The sequence below is a fragment of the Hemicordylus capensis genome, chromosome 2 (assembly GCF_027244095.1).
Source record: "Hemicordylus capensis ecotype Gifberg chromosome 2, rHemCap1.1.pri, whole genome shotgun sequence".
Lineage (NCBI taxonomy): Eukaryota > Metazoa > Chordata > Lepidosauria > Squamata > Cordylidae > Hemicordylus > Hemicordylus capensis.
This window is the reverse complement of record NC_069658.1, coordinates 323,200,637-323,220,019: the sequence shown is the minus strand read 5'-3', so window position 1 is coordinate 323,220,019 and position 19,383 is coordinate 323,200,637. Positions and strand designations below refer to the sequence as shown.

The 19,383-nt window shown below is 46.2% G+C and overlaps 1 protein-coding gene across 12 annotated transcripts in view; it reads right to left on the bottom strand.

The window, feature by feature from the left end:
• Positions 1 to 19,383, bottom strand: part of LOC128341821 (semaphorin-3D-like) — a 76,441-nt gene that overhangs the window by 1,699 nt on the left and 55,359 nt on the right. For 11 of the 12 annotated variants that reach the window (XM_053288387.1, XM_053288384.1, XM_053288388.1 and 8 more), the window contains 9 exons: positions 18,830 to 18,975; positions 16,541 to 16,655; positions 15,425 to 15,494; positions 13,224 to 13,368; positions 11,794 to 12,016; positions 8,019 to 8,107; positions 6,275 to 6,316; positions 5,892 to 6,049; positions 4,593 to 4,657 (listed from right to left, as the gene is read on the bottom strand). In XM_053288387.1, coding sequence (XP_053144362.1) covers positions 4,593 to 4,657; positions 5,892 to 6,049; positions 6,275 to 6,316; positions 8,019 to 8,107; positions 11,794 to 12,016; positions 13,224 to 13,368; positions 15,425 to 15,494; positions 16,541 to 16,655; positions 18,830 to 18,975 — 1,053 coding nt within the window. The remainder of the gene's footprint in view (positions 1 to 4,592; positions 4,658 to 5,891; positions 6,050 to 6,274; positions 6,317 to 8,018; positions 8,108 to 11,793; positions 12,017 to 13,223; positions 13,369 to 15,424; positions 15,495 to 16,540; positions 16,656 to 18,829; positions 18,976 to 19,383) is intronic. The other variant, XM_053288389.1, reaches the window with a different exon arrangement.

Genomic DNA, 19,383 nt, shown 5'->3' with positions numbered 1-19,383 from the left:
GCATGTTCATGTGTTTGGGCATTAGTTACACTATCTTGCTTTGCCTGGACTCTCGTTCCCATCCCACTTGTCACGTCCAGATTGGCCCTGCTTCCAAGGCTGATCTGTGCAGCATGCTTGCACAGATAGTCTCCCGAGATCAGTCCCCCTTTGGATTTTGCCTGGTTCTTCAACCCTCTTGTGACACTTGCATCTTCACTTCTGCCTTCCCGCCTGTCCCAGAGGAAAGCGGTCCCTCAACGAAGTGGAGAGTGATCTGCCGCCCAGCCAGAGGGCCCCCCTCCCTCAGGGGCCCAAGGACATTTCCCCCCGAGGTATTGAAGAATTTAATTTTTTAATCATTCAAGTAAAAAAATACTCAGACTCATTCAAATATGAAAACATATTTGGAGAAGCTATTCAAATATTAGATGCAAAAAGACTGCAGAGAGAGATATGCCAAAGTCAAGAAAGATAAAGACCTCAGGAAGGAACTTAATAGAGAATTCAGAAAGCTGTTAGAACAGACAAGGAACAGTATTACAATGACATCTGAAAAGACCTGAGGATGGAAATAGACACGGGAAAACAAAGAAAGTTTTCCAAAAGATCTTTGAACTCGGAGGTTCCAACCTCGAATTGGTATGTTAAGGGATGCCAAAGGACAGATAGTAACTGATTCAGAGAAGATCAAACGGATGGAAGGAGTATACTGAAAATCTGTACAGCAGGGACATCAACATCCAAGATACTCTAGAAGATATTTCCTACTTGCAGGAACCTCTAGTATGGAAAGATAAAGTTAGATCAGCACTCCGGTCATAAGCAAGTCAGAAGGCTACAAGAATTGATGGAATAGCTACAGAAATATGGCAGGCAACAGAAGAAGAATCAGTCAAGGCTCTAACCAAACTATGCCAGCAAATTTGGAAAACGACACAGTGGCCAACAGATTGGAAGAGGTCAGTCTACCTATCCAAACCAAAGAAAGGAGACCTAACAGATTGCGCAAACCATCACACAATATCCTTAATTTCACATGCTAGCAAAATATTGCTCAGGATCATCCAATGCAGATTACAGTCCTACATGGAAAGGGAAATGCCGGGTGTTCAAGCTGGTGTCAGAAAAGGCTGAGGAACAAGAGACATCATAGCTGATGCACACTGGATAATTGAGAAAGCCAAAGAATACCCCAAAGAAGTCAATATAGCAATAGCAATAGCAATAGCACTTACATTTATATACCGCTCTATAGCCAGAGCTCTCTAAGCGGTTTACAATGATTTAGCATATTGCCCCCAACATTCTGGGTACTCATTTTACCGACCTCGGAAGGATGGAAGGCTGAGTCAACCTTGAGCCCCTGGTCAGGATCAAACTTGTAACCTTCTGGTTACAGGGCAGCAGTTTTACCACTGCGCCACCAGGCGCTCTTAATGAGCTCATAATATGAGCTTTATTGACTACAGAAAAGCCTTTAATTGTGTTGACCATGTCAAGTTGTGGAATATCCTTATGAAAATAGGTGTCCCAGAACACCTCATTGTTCTCATGAGAAATCGATACACAGGACAGGAAGCCACTGTCCAGATGGACCATGATGAAACAGTCTTGTTCCAGATCGGCAAAAGGAGTAAGACAAGGCTATATACTTTCTCCTTCTTTATTCAATTTATATGCTGAACATATACTGAGAGAAGCTGGACTGGAAGAAGATGAGCATGGTTTTAAAGTTGGAGGAAGAAATATCAATAACTTGCGCTATGCTGATGACACCACTCTGATATCTGAGAATGCTGATTATCTGCAAGCTCTAGTAATGAAAGTCAAGGAGCACAGTGAAAAAATGGGACTATGACTAAATGTCAAGAAGACTAAACTAATGACAATGGGTACAGCAAGGAGCCTCAGAACTGATAAAGGATCCAGCAGTCAAGAAATACGCCGCAGACTAGCACTTGGTAGGGTTGCAATGAAGGCCTTGGAAAGGATATTTAGATGCTGTGACGTGTCTACACCTACAGAGATTAAAATCGTTCAGACAATGGTTTTCCCTGTGATACTCTATGGATGTGAAAGCTGGACTCTGAAGAAGCAAGACAGAAAAAGTATTGATGCTTTTGAACTTTGGTGCCAGAGAAGACTTTTGAGGATACCATAGACAGCCAGGAAAACAAATGGATCATAGGACAAATCAATCCAGAATTTTCTCTCGAGGCACAAATGACCAGGCTCAAACTATCATACTTCGGACACATTATGTGAAGACCCAGCTCTCTTGAGATGTCCATAATGCTGGGGAAAGTTGAAGGAAAGAGAAGAGGACAACCAGCAGCAAGGTGGATGGTCTCTATTACGACAGCAATGAATGCACCACTGCGAGACCTTAAAGGCCAAGTTGAAGACAGATCATCCTGGAGAGAATCTATCTATGTGGTCGCTAAGAGTCCACACAAGCTTGATGACACTTAATCAATCAGTAATTAATTGTTCAAAAAGGACCCACCTTGAGATTTTCCACTTTTGTTAAATAATAGTGCCATATGAAGAGGGTCCTTCCACGGGTGTTAAATGTGTAAATGTATTTATATCTATGTGTTATACTGAATGAACAATATCTTAACTACTGGCATTCATCTTTTTCATGATATCATCATTTGCCTCTTCAGTGAGCCAGGTCTAGTGCATTCTTTGGTGATTATTGCCAGACTGAATGTTATATTTAGCAAAGGTCATTCTCAGAACTGAAGATGTTGACTGACCGCATAAGAATCTTTATTTTTTAGGTTTGTTCTGTATGCATATGAAGGGTCAACTGGGAAGCAGCATTCAACACAACCTTACAGGAAGGAATAAGGAGGGACATTTTGTGTTAATACAGTACTCTTTCTTGAGCTATGAAGATGGAACCCTAATTGGCATCAGGTGAGTGTTTTCTGGCTCCTGGGGGGCGGGGGCTGCCCAACCCTGATTTTATTCATTAGCCCTTTACATTTGAGTGCCTTCAGCAACAATGGGAAACTTCAGCCAGCTGTGCATTCCCATTCTTCCTGCCCTCTCTGTGTTGTTAATTGAGACTGAAAGCATTAATTTAACCATTCACTGTGAAGAAGATAAATGCACTCATCACCATATTAAAGAGTGGGCTAATTGTATCATCCTCTTCGCTCTGACAAAGAGGGAGGCTGTGGTGGTGCTGGGTGAAGTGCCACTGTGTGCTTTAGTGAAGCAAGTCTGTGCTTTGCTAAGCTTGGACACCTGTGTAATTAGAGCTGCGTGTGTCCTTTCCCACAATTCACAGCCATTGGAGTAGAAATCCAAAGAACTGTACGCAGGGTTTCACCTGCAGGCTTTCCTCCCACCTTCTCACGTCGGCTCCCTGCGTGCTCTCCCTCAAAGTAGCCTTTGAGGGTCAGAGCATCCTTGAACAGTGTTTGACATTACTGTGTGAGGTGTGTGGTTGTGCGGGAATCTAAGACATCCCCTCTTGCACAAGCAGGCATGCCTTCCATTTCTGTTAGGGCTCTGTTGGACAATGGGTTGGATGCCTAGCTGCTGGTAGCTGCAGAAAAATTGCTCTCCAGCTGTGGGCAATTGCCAGGAGCCACACTTGGGACTTGCTGGTCAAGAAGCTATTCCTTGCTTTGGAGGTTTTTAAATGAGTTTTATGTTAATATTTTAAATGGTTTCGTTTTCGTTTGTGAACCGCCCTGAGCCATTTTCGGATGGGCCATATAATAAAATATGAAAATCCAAAAACAGCAAATACAGCTGGTCAAAGTCCAACACAAAACTCCAGTGCACCTTAAATTTATATTGCAGGTAAAAGAAGCAGCAGGGGAAAAAAATCACATTTCCAAATGGAGTTTAAACTACAAGTACTACTCGGTTTCTATCTTGGGAAAAGAGAGGCAAGTGGTGGTAGTGGAGGTTGCAGGGCTAGAAAGCTGCTTTCACTCTAGAGAGCATAAGAGAGCGGAGAGGTGCTTGCCAGAAGTTCTTGCAGGTAAGCACGTTAAGTTTGGAGCGCAGCAAGAGCAAGGCAGAGGTGGGAGTCTCCATGATAGCCGTGAACAGGGATAGACGCCGTAACCCTCCTGTCTACAGCGCCACACGGAAAAGGGGTGCAGGGCTTCCAGCAGCAATCCCCCTCTCAAGGCTTCTGCGCCGACCAGCACTAATGTTGGGTTGGATTTACATTCACAGCTGTGACTAAGCACAAGGCTGACACTGTTTATGGAAACTCAGGTGAGCACCTCCCGCTCTTGGACAGCTGTGGCTGGATTAATAACGAAGTGCCTCCAACAGCCACAAGCCCCACTGTAGAACAATATGCACTTTAAACAAGGGGCATGTCATTTTCCAGATGGTCTGTCTTAGGATCTGTGTTTAAACCCTCCCCACTTAAGCAACTGTTTAATTGCCTTTGAGTGATGAAGACAAGGCTGAAGCGGCATCTGGCAAGCGATTACTTCTAATTATGCTAGAGCCCACCTTGCTGCAAGGGGCTGAACTAAGTGATGTTTGAAGCCCTGACCCACTGTGTGATGTTCTTCTCTTACTGCTTGGTTAAGGCTCAGCATCTTACCCATGCATGTCACCTGACTCACCTTTTGCAGCCTCTTGGCACTGGCTGATCAGATTGCCCTTCAGTACGTTTTTGCACTGTGCTCGCCTGCAAAGAAGATGCTCAGTTTATGTTCCTAGCCAAGTCTCTGTTTCACAGAACTTCACACACACAACATTTTTCTCTCCGTAAGACAGCTGGGCCAGATGCCTGGTGGGCTGGGTTGACTGGAGAGGTGGCTGAGAGCCCTGGGCCAGTGCAGGGGGAGAGCGGCTCAGCACTCAGCAAGGAATGGAGTGCTTCAGGTCCCAGCTGTGTCTCTCCCCCAGCTTATTGTGCATCATCTCTATTCACTCACTGAGCGCCCTCTTTACGTGAGAAGTTTAACACTTGTACACCAAGTATACAGTGTGCACAGATACAGTTATTCACATATTCTACTGAACAGAGAGTGCACTTCTTATCTGTCCTATGCATTTGAGGGGCCCATACCTGGTTCCCTTTTTAAATGAATGCCGGCCGGTACAGCCATTCATGTCACCTTAAATGGCGCAGCGGGGAAGTGCTTGACTAACAAGCAGAAGGTTGCTGGTTTGAGTTCCTGCTGGTACACCTATATTGGGCAGCAGCGATATAGGAAGATGCTGAAAGGCATCATCTCATCCTGTGCAGGAGGAGGCAATGGTAAACCCCTCCTGTATTCTACCAAAAGAAAACCACAGGGCTCTGTCAGAACCAGGAGTCAAAATCGACTTGATGGCACATTTTACCTTTACAGCCATTCACACAAAAACATGTACGAGTGTACAGATGTCTGTACACAATGATTATGTCTTCCCCCCCCACACCCGTTCCTTCTCTCAGCCAGATGAAGTGAGGAGCACCTGAACTTGTCTGAGGATTCTTCTTTGTGGCCCTTTCCCCGCAATGGCCTAGTCACAGCTTGACAGCCATGTTGAGCCGCTGAATCACCTTCTCTCTGAGAGAAGAGCCTAAGCAATGGAGAGAGCTACTGTAATGCCCAGTGTTCTAGTTTCCCTTTGGCCAGCAGGTACACTGGTGAGAGCTGAGACTGAAGTCCTGAGTTGAGTTGCGCACAAAAAGAAGCTAGGGCCCTGAAACTGAAGTGGAACACTCGGCAGACCAGGCAAGCCTAGCATGCAGAAGATGGCCCCATTCAACTACTTAACGCTCTGGTTACACAGGTCCAAGGAGCAGCCCAAACCACTGGCCTAGGATACAAACCTAATACATATGTAATTTGTATCCCACCCTACCACCTCCCAGTCAAGAGTACAAGGAAGCATGGGAAGGGGGAGAGAGGGATCAAGAGAGGCCTCACCTTTTTTTGGTGAGGATGGAGGGCCGGCAGGACTTTCCATCCCAGGTGCAGTAGGGATCTCTAGCAAGGCAGCAGTCGACACAGGCCTTGCCATAGAGCTCACAGCGATACAGGGAGAACTGGATCAGGCCATGAGTGCTGCTCACCAAGACCTCCTGCTGCTCACAGGACCAAGAAGAGCAAGAGAAATCAAACTCTGTCCCTTTCCACTACAAGGCAGGTCATTGAGACTGCCCAACACTCAGACATCATGGCGGTGGCAGTGAAAAGCTTCAAACCAAATATAAGAGTACATTTTCTTTCATAAACGTTGAGGGAAGCCCTGTGCTGGAAGTAATTGCTCTAGAAAGTTGCTACTGATATATGAACAAATGGAGACTTACCCTCTTTAGAGAAAATTGCATATCTAGGATGGCTGCAGGCATCTATGAGAAACAGAGGACAGCAGCAGTTTGAATAGAGTCTGCAATCCTGACTATTGGGTGGTGGTGGTGGTGGTGGTGATGGTTCTGTTAATTTAGCCTGCCACTTTCCTGAAGATCACAGCATCATGTCATGCAGGGCTATAACTACCTTGATCCTAAAGGGATGAGGGGCATAGGGACAACTGTGATAGGGGGTGGGGCTGCAGGGTTGCTTGGGGGCCACCAGTACCACCCTGCATTAGGTGCTATCCCAGAGCTGCCCTGATCCCAGCAAGAACAGGTGGCCTGTTCTCATGGGTATTTGCATCCCAACCCCACACCTATGTGCCAGCTCGATGACATCAGGTTGCATTGGTGTGTAAGTGGGGCTGGTTGGCAGCAATAGCAAAGGCTACCGGTCAGCCGAGCGGCAAAAAAAGTGGCCAGCAGCAGCAACTGCCGGTTGGCCAGGCAGGCAGCGGTGAGGAAGGTGGGCAGGCAGGTGCAGAGGGGGGACCACTCACCCCCAAATCTTGCTCAAGGGCCACTTCCAACCTTGCTATGCCCCTGAAAGGTATGAGTCAGGAAAGGTAGCCAGTTAACGTGTCCAATGGTCTGAAGTTCCCCTCTGTTTTTCACACTCTCCTGAGTCATCAGCCTCCAAACTCACAAAGATGCTTAACTTCTCTGGCTCCTTATCTTTTTATTGACACTCTGTTGTTGGGGCTCCTTTGCAAATGATCCTGAAGTGTATCCCTGTATCTCATTCCCTGTCAGAGCCAATAAGGGCAAGTGGCCATAGTTTCAGAAAGGATGCATGTGGCTAGCTCAAAGCCCAAAGGCTGTTCAGCCAAGCCGGATGACTTGAGTATAATGCACACCTCAACAGGGATGAACGAGGCTTCTGCCACAGGTGATTAAAGGTCACATAGGCTACTCTGGGAGCCCAGAAATCTGACGCACTTTGCACTTGGCTAGACATAGTTTCAAACCTTTTCCAGACTTTGGACTACAGTGCACATTCGTGCTGCTGCTTAGCTAAAGCTGCACTTCAGACCATCCCAGTTTAAATGCTAACATCACTCCTTTCCAACTCAGACTTAGTAAAGGTTTAACCACAGTTAATCAGGTGTGTAGCTGCTGCAGCCGAGCAATGAAATGACATGTTGCTACAGAATGATCTCCTCAGGCTGTATTGCTATGCCCTTGGTTGAGCTTTTGCGAATACAGAACATGATTGGCACTGAACTTCTCCTCACCCAGGTGACCATCTCATGATATCAAGACACTGAAAGGGTTACAGTCCATTTTACAAAGAGGGAGAGGGAAAGTAGACTGTAGATCAGTGATTCTCAAACTTGGGTCCTCAGGTGTTATTGGACTTCAACTCCCATAATCCCCAACCAAAGGCCACTGAGGCTGGGGATTATGGGAGTTGAAGTCCAATAACACCTGAGGACCCAAGTTTGAGAATCCCTGCTGTAGATACTTTCTATCATACTCTTCCATTCTGGCGCCTGGGCTAATGAAATGCTGCTGCTGAAGCTGACCCTGGGGAATAGTTACCTAGCACAGCTCCCAAGGAAGATAGCAAGGCAAACCCTCTCGGGCAAAGCAACTATCTTGAAGCAGCATAGATTTGTCACAGTGGGCTTCAGAATGGGGCTTTCCAGAGGTTCTATGCCCACAGAGACTTTAGGGCTGAAGGAAATTTCTGTGGTACCTTTGAAACGGTGATCTCTTCCAGGCTAATCTCCTGAGGGTCTTGGCCTCCTATGCCAGCAATCCCCACCTTCAGCACTTTGCCTTCATCTGTGGGGAGCAGCATGCAAGGATATGTCAGGGGAAAGGGACTTCCTGCTGCTGCACATAGGTGGAAAGGAACTGTCCCGATGCATCAAAGCCCTGTCTCTCCCCAAGTCCAGTAACTTGTGTTTGAAAGATTCCAGTGCCAAACACTCCACAGTTCACAGGGAGGCTCCTCCTTCACACAGGGGCATAACTATAATAGGGCAAGGGGAGGCAGTTGTCTGGGGGCCCACTGCCTTGGAAGCCCCCCCCCCCGGCAAGTCAGATGACTGACTCCCCCAGCCGCGAACACGCCCGGCCTTCCTTCAGTTGTATTCATCCTCCGAAATGGATGTGAGTGTTAAGACTTAGAACTACCAGAACAGGATGTTTTTCTCTAGTCCCATTAAATGACTTGCATCGTCCACAATTTACAAAACCATTTTAAAAATAATTTAAGATGATGATCTATTGTAGCACATAGGTATCATTCATATATACATATACATATATATGCTTTTTGTTACCACTATTCATCCTCATTTAAGATGTCTTTACTTCATGAGCTGAGCTTCAGTGGGGTGTGTGTGTCATTTTAAAGTCTTGTCTCTGGGCCCACTCCAACCTTGCTACGCCCCTGCCTTCACAGTACACCCACCCACACCACTGATCACTTTTGCCCTGCAGAAGAGGCCTACAGCACCCTGAGCACGATGCAACATCTCCTGACCCTAATCATGGCATCATCTAGGGTGGCCCAAGATATTCGGGCACCTGAGGCAAGAGCAAGATGCTGACCAGCCTCGGGCCCCTCCTTTGGCGCCAGTCCTGCCCCTGCAGGCTGTAAAGGGGGCATACGTCGAGGAGAGGAGGCTGCTTGCTGTAGCCCCAGCCCCACTTTTAAGGCTTACAGTGTTTGGATTGGGAGCTCTCAATCTCCTCCAGCCCTTGCATGTCTCTCCAAGGGTGCATGGTGAGGACACGAGGCTGGGGCAGTCCCCTGCCTCCTCTCTCCCTATCCCCTTGCAAAGGAGGATCTGGGCCAATACTCAATATTGCTGAATGACCATTTTTTGTGGCTGTTGGAGTCCCCCCCACCCCCACCATATTCATGGAAGTTATCCCAGATCCATAATAACATTGTTGCCCTTTTCCACACATTCCCAGCTGTGATATATCTTTCCTGAGATGTAATGGTCAGAATAACAGCATGCTGTGCTTAAAATCTGGCCTTCTTGGGTATATTTATAGAGCACCATTGCGAGATTTTCTTTGTTACAGTTCATCTCTTTCCTAAGAATGTCTAACGTTGTTTTGATAGCTGCAGTGCACTGTGCTGATGTTCTCAATGGCCCCTTTCCATGACGGCAGGACTGTAGTTTCTGGAATCCTGCTTATTTTTTTGATATCTGTCAAATCGGCATCATCCCATTCTCAGTAATGGAGCAGCTGTTGATAGGGGCAGGATACATACTGCAGTTAATTGTCTAGAAGATCACACCTCAGTTTCCTCCATTCTACTCATGCTAACATCCCAAAAGGTGACAAGGGATGTTAAAAATTTGTAATTTTAAATGTGGTTTTAGTCTGCTCTTTTCACTTGTTTAACTTTTACTAAAGTTTTATTTTACATTGCATCTGTTTTGTTGATGATGTGAGACACCCAGAGCAGAGGTATACCAGAGGGGCAGGGTATAAATATTTTAGATACATAAATAAATAAACCTTCAGTGTAGACAATAAGATATCAGTGTACAAACCTTGCATGCCAATGAGCTGACAGTCTGGGCCAAACTAGCTGTGATCTTTGGCAGAACTGAACTGCTGCTTCACTATAAAGGGTGTGTATTTGGGGGTGGAGGTGGTGAGAGGTGAGAAAAGAGCAGCATGGGTGGAAGCAGAGACCCAGATCCTCCCCCCAGTTGCTTCTCCCAAGCGGTTTCCTCCCAGTGTAGCTCTGTAAGTGGAAGGAACTCCTCCGAGGAGACAAAAGGCTACAGAGAAGGGGTTTTGAGGGGGGAAGCAAGAAAATGTATAGGCAAGGGAAGAATTTAGCTTCCTGCTCCCATGCTGTACTTGAAAATCCATCCCCTGACCCAGCAGCTTTATGAAGATTTGCACGACCCAGAGTGGACCATGCTGCCATTGCATCGAGTGGTGCCTTAAGCTTCAGCTGTGCAAATAATTTTTCAGCAGGGAGCTGCTTATAAGAATTAGCCAAAACCTGCCCTCCTTTCAGTTCTTTGGAAACCAATTACTGTGCCTGTTTACTCAGAAGTAAGTCCCACTGAGATCAATGGGACCTGAATGGCTAGAGGAAGACATCCCAAATCACTCTGGGATTGCAGTTTCTCTGACCTCCTATCCTTATTTTTTTAGCATAATGCGATACATACTAATGATGTATAGGGACCAAGCACAGCCCTCATGAATAGTTTTTTCGAGGATATGGCCTTCCAAATACAGGATTGCCAGGTCTACCAGATAGCACTGGGGAATTGTCAAAGATCATTTTGGCTGGGAAAATGCCTACTTTGATGGTCTAGACAGGGCCCACTCCTCGTCCACCAGCTCTCACATTCCTTTGCTTGTTCCCGGATGGGGCTTTAACACAGTAGCAGTGCATGCTTGGCCTGCAGAAGGTCCCAGGTTCAATCCTTGGCAACTCCAGACAGGGCTGGGAAAGACCCCTGTTTGAAATCCTGGAGTAGTAGTGGCTGGTGTGGGTGCCGCGGGGGGCAGTGGGAAGCACTTTAAGAGTCAATTAGTAGGTGCTTTCCTCCGCTATTGCTGCACCTGAATGCTGCTCAGAGCAGCAACGCGCCACCCAACACCCGCAGCAGTGAGGGATCGGCTCCACCACTCAGCTGGTGGAGACCATTTGTCTGGCCAGCAAATGGCCTCCACCCATGTGCAGAGACCAACGGAGTGGCAGAGCCGATCCCCTGCTGTAGGAGGTGCCAGGTAGCGCACTGCTGCTCAGAGCAGCTTTCAGATGCAGTGGTAAGCGGCAGCAGAGGGAAGCGCCTAGTAATTTACACTTCAATGTGCCTCTTGCCACCCCCAGCGGTGCCCACACCAGCCCCTACTCCCCTGGAGAGCCACTTCTAGTTTGTGCAGACAATACTGGTTTAGATGGACCAATGGCTGACTTGGTATGTGGCAGCTTCATATGTTCACGTGGAAGCTGAGTGGAAGGACACAAGAAAAATGGTCTGTACAGTATGTCCTGTACAGTGATGGATGGTCTATAGCAGTGGTTCCCAAACTGGTAGCCTCCAGGTGTTGCTGAACTACAGCTCCCATCATCCCCAGTCACAATATATTGTAGCTGGGGCTGATGGGAGTTGTAGTTCAGCAACATCTGGAGGCTCCCAGTTTGGGAACCACTGTCTATGGGCATTTAGTAGAGTAACCTTACTGAAGTTAAACAGACTAGGATTTATTCCGTGCCTCAGGGGAGTAACTACCATTAGGCAAGGGGAGGCGGCTGCCTGGGGCCCCCCACGCCTCGAGGGGGCCCTTAAAGGCAAGTCAAATGTGAAGTGAGTGTGTGTGTATCAGCGAGGGGCCCATTTTAAAATTTTGTCTCTGGGCCCACTCCAGCCTCGTTACGCCCCTGCCGTGCCTAGAAGGGAACCCTAGGTATGCCATCTTGAGGCCCATGATAGAAGAAAGGTGAGATATAAATGCAATAACTGACTCTTTACCTGTTCCAAGGAAGAGAACATCAACATGCCCGGCCTCTGTCTCTACCCTGTCCACCAAAAGCTGCTGGATCCGGAAGGGCACACTGACTCTCATCAGAACTGGTTTCCCGTGCAGGGGATAGACGGGGTCCCACATCAGATGATGGGTGCGCATGAAGCTGATCACATCATCAGGAAAGTCCTTGGTTGACTGGAGGAGTGGGTCATATGTTTCACTGGGACACTGATGGGCAAAATGAAGACGTTGAAAAAGAGTGGGACATCAACATGTACATCCCATATGAAATCATCCTAGCAGCAAGATGACCAAAGTAGTGGGGTACTACTTGGTGGCCCAGGTTTTTGCATGGGGCCACCTAGGAAGGGGCATGCCACAATGATCAGAGTGTAAGTGCTGCAGCACTTAGACATGCAGGGGCTTTAATGCCACTGAGCAGTATCTGTGAGGTGTGTTCAGAACCCCTTGCAAAGTAGCGGAGGGTCTGCCTCTTGGCTCACACACACGGCCACGCTGGTATTTCTGGAAGTGCTATTGCTAAATGATGTTGCCATTAGTAGTCACAGACGGTCACATACATCACTCACAGTGTGGCTGCCATCTGGGCTGCTTGAATTCTGTTGTATAACTGGCTGGGTAACAACGAGAAAACAGCTGAACAAGGGTCTGAACAGGGGAGTGGCCCATGTAGGGAATGAGGAACCCCGAGGAGGGGACTTACTCAGCCATTACCTCTGTTCCACCAGACTCAGTTCAAACAAATGGGCTGCGAAGGAAGAGGCTGCCCTCCCCCACCCCCGCCAGTTGGGTCATCGTTCATAAGAACAGCCTTGCTGGATCAGGCCCAAGGCCCACCCATTCCAGCATCCGGTTTCACACAGAGGCCGACAAGATGCCCCAAGAAGCCCACAGGCAAGAGGTGGATGAGAGCATGCCCTCTCTCTTGCTGCTGCTCCTCAGCCACTGGCATTTAGAGGTATCTTGCTGGAGGTGGAGGTGGTCTGTTTCCCAAGCACTGCCCCACTTGGGACCTGCCTGAGCCCCTCCTGGCGCTTGATAAGGTTCCAGGTTGCGCAAGTCTGGGAGGCTTCTGTGGAGGAGGACCCCAAGCTGCGGTCTCCAAAGCCTGGAGAGTGGGAAGTGCTGGAAATGCCCATCAGCCCACAAGAGAAGACTTCCTGGTAGAGCTATGACAAAGTCCTCCAGGGCCATGGTGTAATGTGTCTGGAGGGGAAGCCCAGGTGGGGTTCTGTGAACCACCCCCCAGCATTCATTCAATAAATCCACGTGGCTGCATGTTTGGCTTTCCTAAGTCTCCCACTGCTGTATGAACCCCCAACCACATCCCAGTCAGACCCTTGGACATGGCGCTGCCCATTTGTGGGGAGGAGATGCCACACAAGGCACTGCAGTTAGTGTTTTTCATACATACTGTTCCAGGGCGTGGGTAGGGGATCCGTCCCTTGTATTCCACCCATTGGTAATCTGAGCCTTCCTTATGTGCAAAGGGCCCATTGAAAGCAGCTCGAATAGCTGCCAGGGAGTAGACACACACAGCAGAGCCACTAAAAATGCCACTAGGAGAGAGTAAAAGGGGGTGGAGAACAAGGCTGACTGGCAAACACAAGAATCACCCAGCGTTGTGGATATCAATCCATAAGTCTGCGCACAAGGAACATACATTGTGCATCTCTGCAAAAGTCTTGTCCATTTGGAAATAGACAAAAAGGTTTGTACGTTTAGGAAATAGACCTGCTGCATATCAGGGAGCCTAAAGTCAATTTTATGTAGATATCTAAATGGGTGCTGTTAGGCACGGACTTGTGCCCACTCTCTAAGAGAGCCCCATTATTTTCTCAAGGGAAGTGAGGATCCCTTTTATATTCCTGCAATGCCTGGCCTAGAGTTCTGAAATTTGGCACAGGAATAGGACAGGTTATCAGGACTCTGTGTATTGAGTTAGCAGCAAATCAGTCAATTACTTGATTTTTAATGGGTTTTTTTAATTTAAAAAAAAACTTCAAAAAAGTCAAAATCCTATAAGTGGCTTATTTCATGGCAAAAAAATTACAAAAACCTCTGGAACTGAAGCCCACCCTTGGACCAGTGGTCCCTCTAATTTTTTTCCATCTCTGTGCAGAATGAGTTCTGTTCTGGGCGGCAGTACCAAGGCAGTGTGTGTGCACCTGTATTCAGAATGGGACCTTCCTGATTCAACCTGAGCAGGATCTAAAATGAACTGAGAGGACAAAACTTGTGAGCACACGCACGTGCGCACACCTTAGAGGGAACAGTGCCTTGGACCATCATGTTGCCCCCATGTGAAGGGGGTGCCCTTTGCCCTCATTAAAAAAGTGCAATATGCCCTCTGCTTTGCCCAATCCTTTACATTTCCAGCATGGCTGAGCTTAGAATTCTGAAATTGGGCACACATGTAGTCCAAGATGGCAGGACTCTGTGTATTTTTATTTCAAGGAAATCTGTCAATCCTGTGATTTTTAATGAATTTTTCCCTACTGCAGTAAAGCTGCCAGAAAGCATTATCTTTATCCATAGAGTACGTCACAGCTAGTGAAAGTGGATCTATTATATCTGAATGAACAAACAGCATTTTTTTTACAAATGCACTATGCTCAAGTTGGTTTGTGATCCAAAAGGTCTGCATGAGAACTGTGACACAAGGGGCATGTGCTGTGGTTTTAATATTTCCATTATTATTTTTTGCCCTTACAAATGCACTATATGTCCAAGTTGGTTTTGTGTTTGAACTGTGGAGCAAGGGACATGTGTTGTATCCTAGTTAGATTGTGAATGGTCAAGAAGCTATGTGAATCCATTGGGGGCTTGCGTAGTTGCTTTTCTTTCTTTCTCCCCACCACCACCTCAAATGCACCGTGGCCCAGACCAGTTTGTGGTTAAATGTATATATATGGAGAGGATGCTTATTCTGTGCGGGGGCATAAGCTCATTAGGGCCAGACTCCAAAATTACCTAGCTACAGCTCTGTATGTAGACTCCAGAAGATTCAAGGATTAGGGTCAAAGGAGATGTTTTGTCACATCTCTGTGTATTTAGTCACTTAAAAAAACAAAAACAAACCTGCAACCTCATGGACACCATTTGTATTGGCACAACTATGTGTAGGAGAGCTTAGTCCTCTTGTGCCACTTCTTCCATGAAAACCAGCCCCCTCAAGCTAATATTTGCATTTAGTGCATCCAAGTCAGAAACTTAGTACCCAGAAGTGATCACCAACCTGGGTTCTCAAATGAAGGTCAATCTATACATGTAAATAAGGAAAAAGTTTTTAAAAATTAAAGGCAGTTGTGTTTCAGGTACGTACACCTGAGAAACAAGGACTGTGTGAAAAACAGTATGTGGCTTAGACCTCAACCATGCTGAAGCACAGCTAACCCATGCAAAAAGAGGTGTAATGCTGTCCTACCATTGTGCTTATCTTGATTTTCTTTTATGGTTGACAGTTATTATTTTTATTGATTGCACTGATTTTTATGTAAGCTGCTTTGGGAGTCTTGTTGGTTAAAGACCAGGCTAAAAATAACTAAAGGAAAATAAAACAAAAGCAAAGCTTTATTTCCCTTAGTAACCTGTGGTGTTAGTGTTTGCACTAACCTGGACACTGTGAAGAGACCATAAACAAGGGGGTTCTGCAAATTGCGGGTGTGAAGGAGGAAGACATCTTCTGGAGAGGGAGGAAGAGAGAGACATGATGAGGGGCCCTGAGCTCAGCAAGCCTGAAGACACAGCTCAGGGAGAAGAGAGAATTCTCTGAGCATAGGAACTTCACCACACATGCACCCATATGGCCACGGATCTTTAGCGCCAGAAACAGTATCTCTACTAAGAAGGTCCTTCAGCAGCTGTTAAGATGGAGCCAGGGGTGATGGAAGGGGAGGTCTTGCAGATTTGCTGAATAGATAGAGCAGGATCTCCTCTGCACTTGAAAAATGAAAAGGCAAGTGGAAATCTGCAGCTGTTTAAATTATGCAAATTAAGCGGACTGGCTTCTGTTTGCTTATTTTGTATACTTTATTCTGTACTGCCAGTGATGACGAGAGGAAATTAACTATGCAGGGCACTGATGTCACACAATTATGCTCAGCAGCCCCCTGACTTCACCAGCTGTTGAGAGTTGAACAAGTCTTGCTCACACACTTTCAAGCAGATTCTATCTTTGCAATCCTTTAAAGGCAAGTAATTTACTCTCTTTAAAAATGAAAGCTGAGATTCTCCGTTTGCTAAAACCGCAACTAGATTCAGTATCTGTACTTGGGCAGTGTAATGGGATAAAGTATATTGCCACATTATGACTGCAGGGGTGTTAGAGACAAGACATAGGAACACAGGAAGCTGCCATATACTGAGTCAGACCATTGGTCCATCTAGCTCAGTAAAGACAGGCAGCGGCTTCTCCAGGGTTGCAGGCAGGAATCTCTCTCAGCCCTGTCTTGGAGATGCCAGGGAGGGAACTTGGAACCTTCTGCTCTTCCCAGAGCGACTCCATCCCCTAAGGGGAAGATCTTACAGTGATGAGTGCTCAAGCATGTAGTCTCCCATTCATATGCAACCAGGGTGGACCCTGCTTAGCAAAGGGGACAAGTCATGCTTGCTACTACAAGATCAGCTCTCCTCCATTTTTAACAAAGAAAACCACAGGTACAGAGCCGTAGGCTGGAGTCAAATGGCTGGTTTGCCACAAGAAAGAACGAAAGCACAATGGAAACATACCCAGATCATCAAAATGAGTTTCGGTGCCCTGTGGACCTGGGATAGAGCAGACCAGTCGAGCTTTAAGAAATGTGCTCCAACGATTGATGAGGCTGTGCTTTCCACCAACATCATTCTGCCAACCACAAACAGACACTGGTCAGGAGTCGTCATAATGGCCTTTGTAGCATCTTTGTCTAGACCTCTATACTAAGCTACTCCTCTGATTGCAATAAACCCTATAATGGCCACAACAGGTCACAGGAACATGGGATTATACTGATCCTGACCATTGCTCCATCTAGCTCAGTATTGTGGCAGTGGCTTCTCCAGGTTTTCAAGCATCTTTCCTGGGAATTGAACCTGAGATCTTCTGCATGCAAAGCAGATGTTCTAGGACTGAGCAGCAGCCCCACCCCCAAAACATAGGAACAAAGGAAGCTGCCTTATAGTGAGTCCAACTAGTTCAGTATTGCACACACTGCTTGGCAGTGGCTCTCCAAGGTTTTATAGGCAGGGGTCTTTCCCTTCCCAATCCTACCAGGAGATGCTAAGTCCTTCTTGAAACTCTGGATAGTCAGTGCTGCCTGTCTCTTTGGAAAGGTGCAGTGGGAAAGGGTGGATACCTAGGGCTATGATAATCTTCCTTCATACCGCCCATTCCCATGCATATTTACTCAGGAGTTTAGCGGGACATATTCTCAAGGACGTATTGTATGGCAGCTTCCGACTGGTTGTCAGCAGCTCATGCAAAAAGAAACACTGACCCAGTTGGATGTGCCAGTTGTTTTGCATGATGGGAATAACTCTGCTTAACCCATCAAGTGCCAAGGCAGAGGGAGATGGGACAAAACTGCACAGGAATCCTCAGAGCTTATAAAGAAATCTTTTTAAGGACTAACTTTGGGGCAAAATTGGCTGTAAGCTGCTAGCCATAATGTCCCTTAAATAATATAGGGACAATAATGCTGGCCAGGGGCGTATCTAGGGTGGGGCAGGCAGGGCACGTGCCCCGGGCGCCACTGGAAGGGGGCGTCATTTTTAAAAATTATAAAAATTAAAAAAATTAAAAAACAAAATGGCCACTGTGCATGCTCAAATGGCCTCTGTGAGGCCTTAGGCCATGCCAGGCATCGCAGAAGCCATTTGAGCATGCACGGTGGCCATTTTGTTTTCAGTGGCCATTTTTAAAAAAACAAATTTTTTTTTAAAATGGCCACCGCACATGCTCAAATGGTCCCTGTGAGGCCCTAGAGGCCAGCAGGGGGAGGGGGAACCTTTTCAGACACCCCCCAGCTTTTAGGAAGCCCACTGAAGGGGCTACAGGTAGTTTTTTAAAAAACAAATTAATATAATATCAGTCACTGTACACATGTTCAGATTGGCATTATGTACAGAGAATCAGGGCTTGTGAATAATGAGCTGAAGCTTATGAACTAGGATTGTATTCATTTGCTCTTACTTTGCTTCTTATGATAAGTGAGTTAAATGTGATGTCTTAATAATATGGCTATTAATGGTGAGTTTGTCTTTGAATCAGTGTGAAATCCTTAATATTAAGGCCCACTGGGAGTTTCTTGCTCTCTTTCTCTCATTTTAACTGTCTTTCTGCCATACTAGAATATATTCCAAGCAGTGACACAGTTTACTCTGCATAGCCTTTAATTATTTTCAGAGTATCTGGGAAAAGTCAAATTCTCCATTTATTTTTAAAACTTATGTAATGTGATGCTACAATATATAGTAGAGAATTAAACAGGCACTTCTGTTTAGTTTTCCAAGTACACCTCCACATAGTATTGAGGTATTTCATGAGCCCCAGCATACTGAAATTTGTAGTTTTCCAGCATTTTTTGATCTGGCTACGCCCACTACTAAATAGTTTTTGAAATATTAAAAGATTAATGAGCTTGACTTGTATGTTTGAGCTGATATTATGGTAATGTTATCTGAAAGATGGGTGTCAGATGTTTGGACAGGGGGTGCAATTTCAGTGCTTGCCCTAGGCGCTATTTTCCCTAGATACGTCTCTGATGCTGGCTCACCTTATGGGATTGTTGCAGGGATTACCAAGATAATGTAGGTGACATGCTCTGAGCATGTGAAATGTGCGAAGTAAATGCAAAATATAAGGATTAATCAAACAGAGGTGGCAGAGTTGGAAGAGAGTGTCTCCTGATCCCAACCACCATCAAGCAATGGTTTCTGTAGGCTGCGCTGATTCTGAAGTAGCAGCTCTTTGAACCTAGGCTGGGTTGTACAAGAAATACCTATAGGTAATAATAATAATGAAAATAAAATAATTACAACCTTGCAGACACGAGCCACCCGGGCATAGAGGTGCTTTCTTTCCCACTGTCCAGCTTCCACAGCAGTCTCCCGGAAAAAAAAGTACACTTTATCATCATCATTGTTGTAGGTGTCAGGAATAGCATAGGCACCAACAAAGACAGGTTCTGTGAGGAGAAAAATAAAGATAGGATCCCGCATGTTGGCAGAATACCTTAGGTAACACTTTATTCCAGGCTTCTGTTGCTTCTGATTGTCTTGATTATCATCTTACCTGAAATGCATCAACATATTATGGAAGATCACTTCATTATCCTTCTGGACTGTAAGCTCTTAACTGGGAACACACTTTTGGCAATTTGTTTTAACTTTTGCAAAGCACCATGTCTGTCATCTGCTGTGGTGCAGCATTCCCACTTTTCTGTAAGTGGAAGCCAGTTCCCCTGTTTCCTCCTCACCATCACAGTTCTGGAGTCACCAGAATAGCCATTCCCTAGGTTGAAGGGCCCACAACAATGTGAGATGAGACATGGGTAGGTGCAGAGGTGTTTTTTTTAAAACAACAACAACAACAA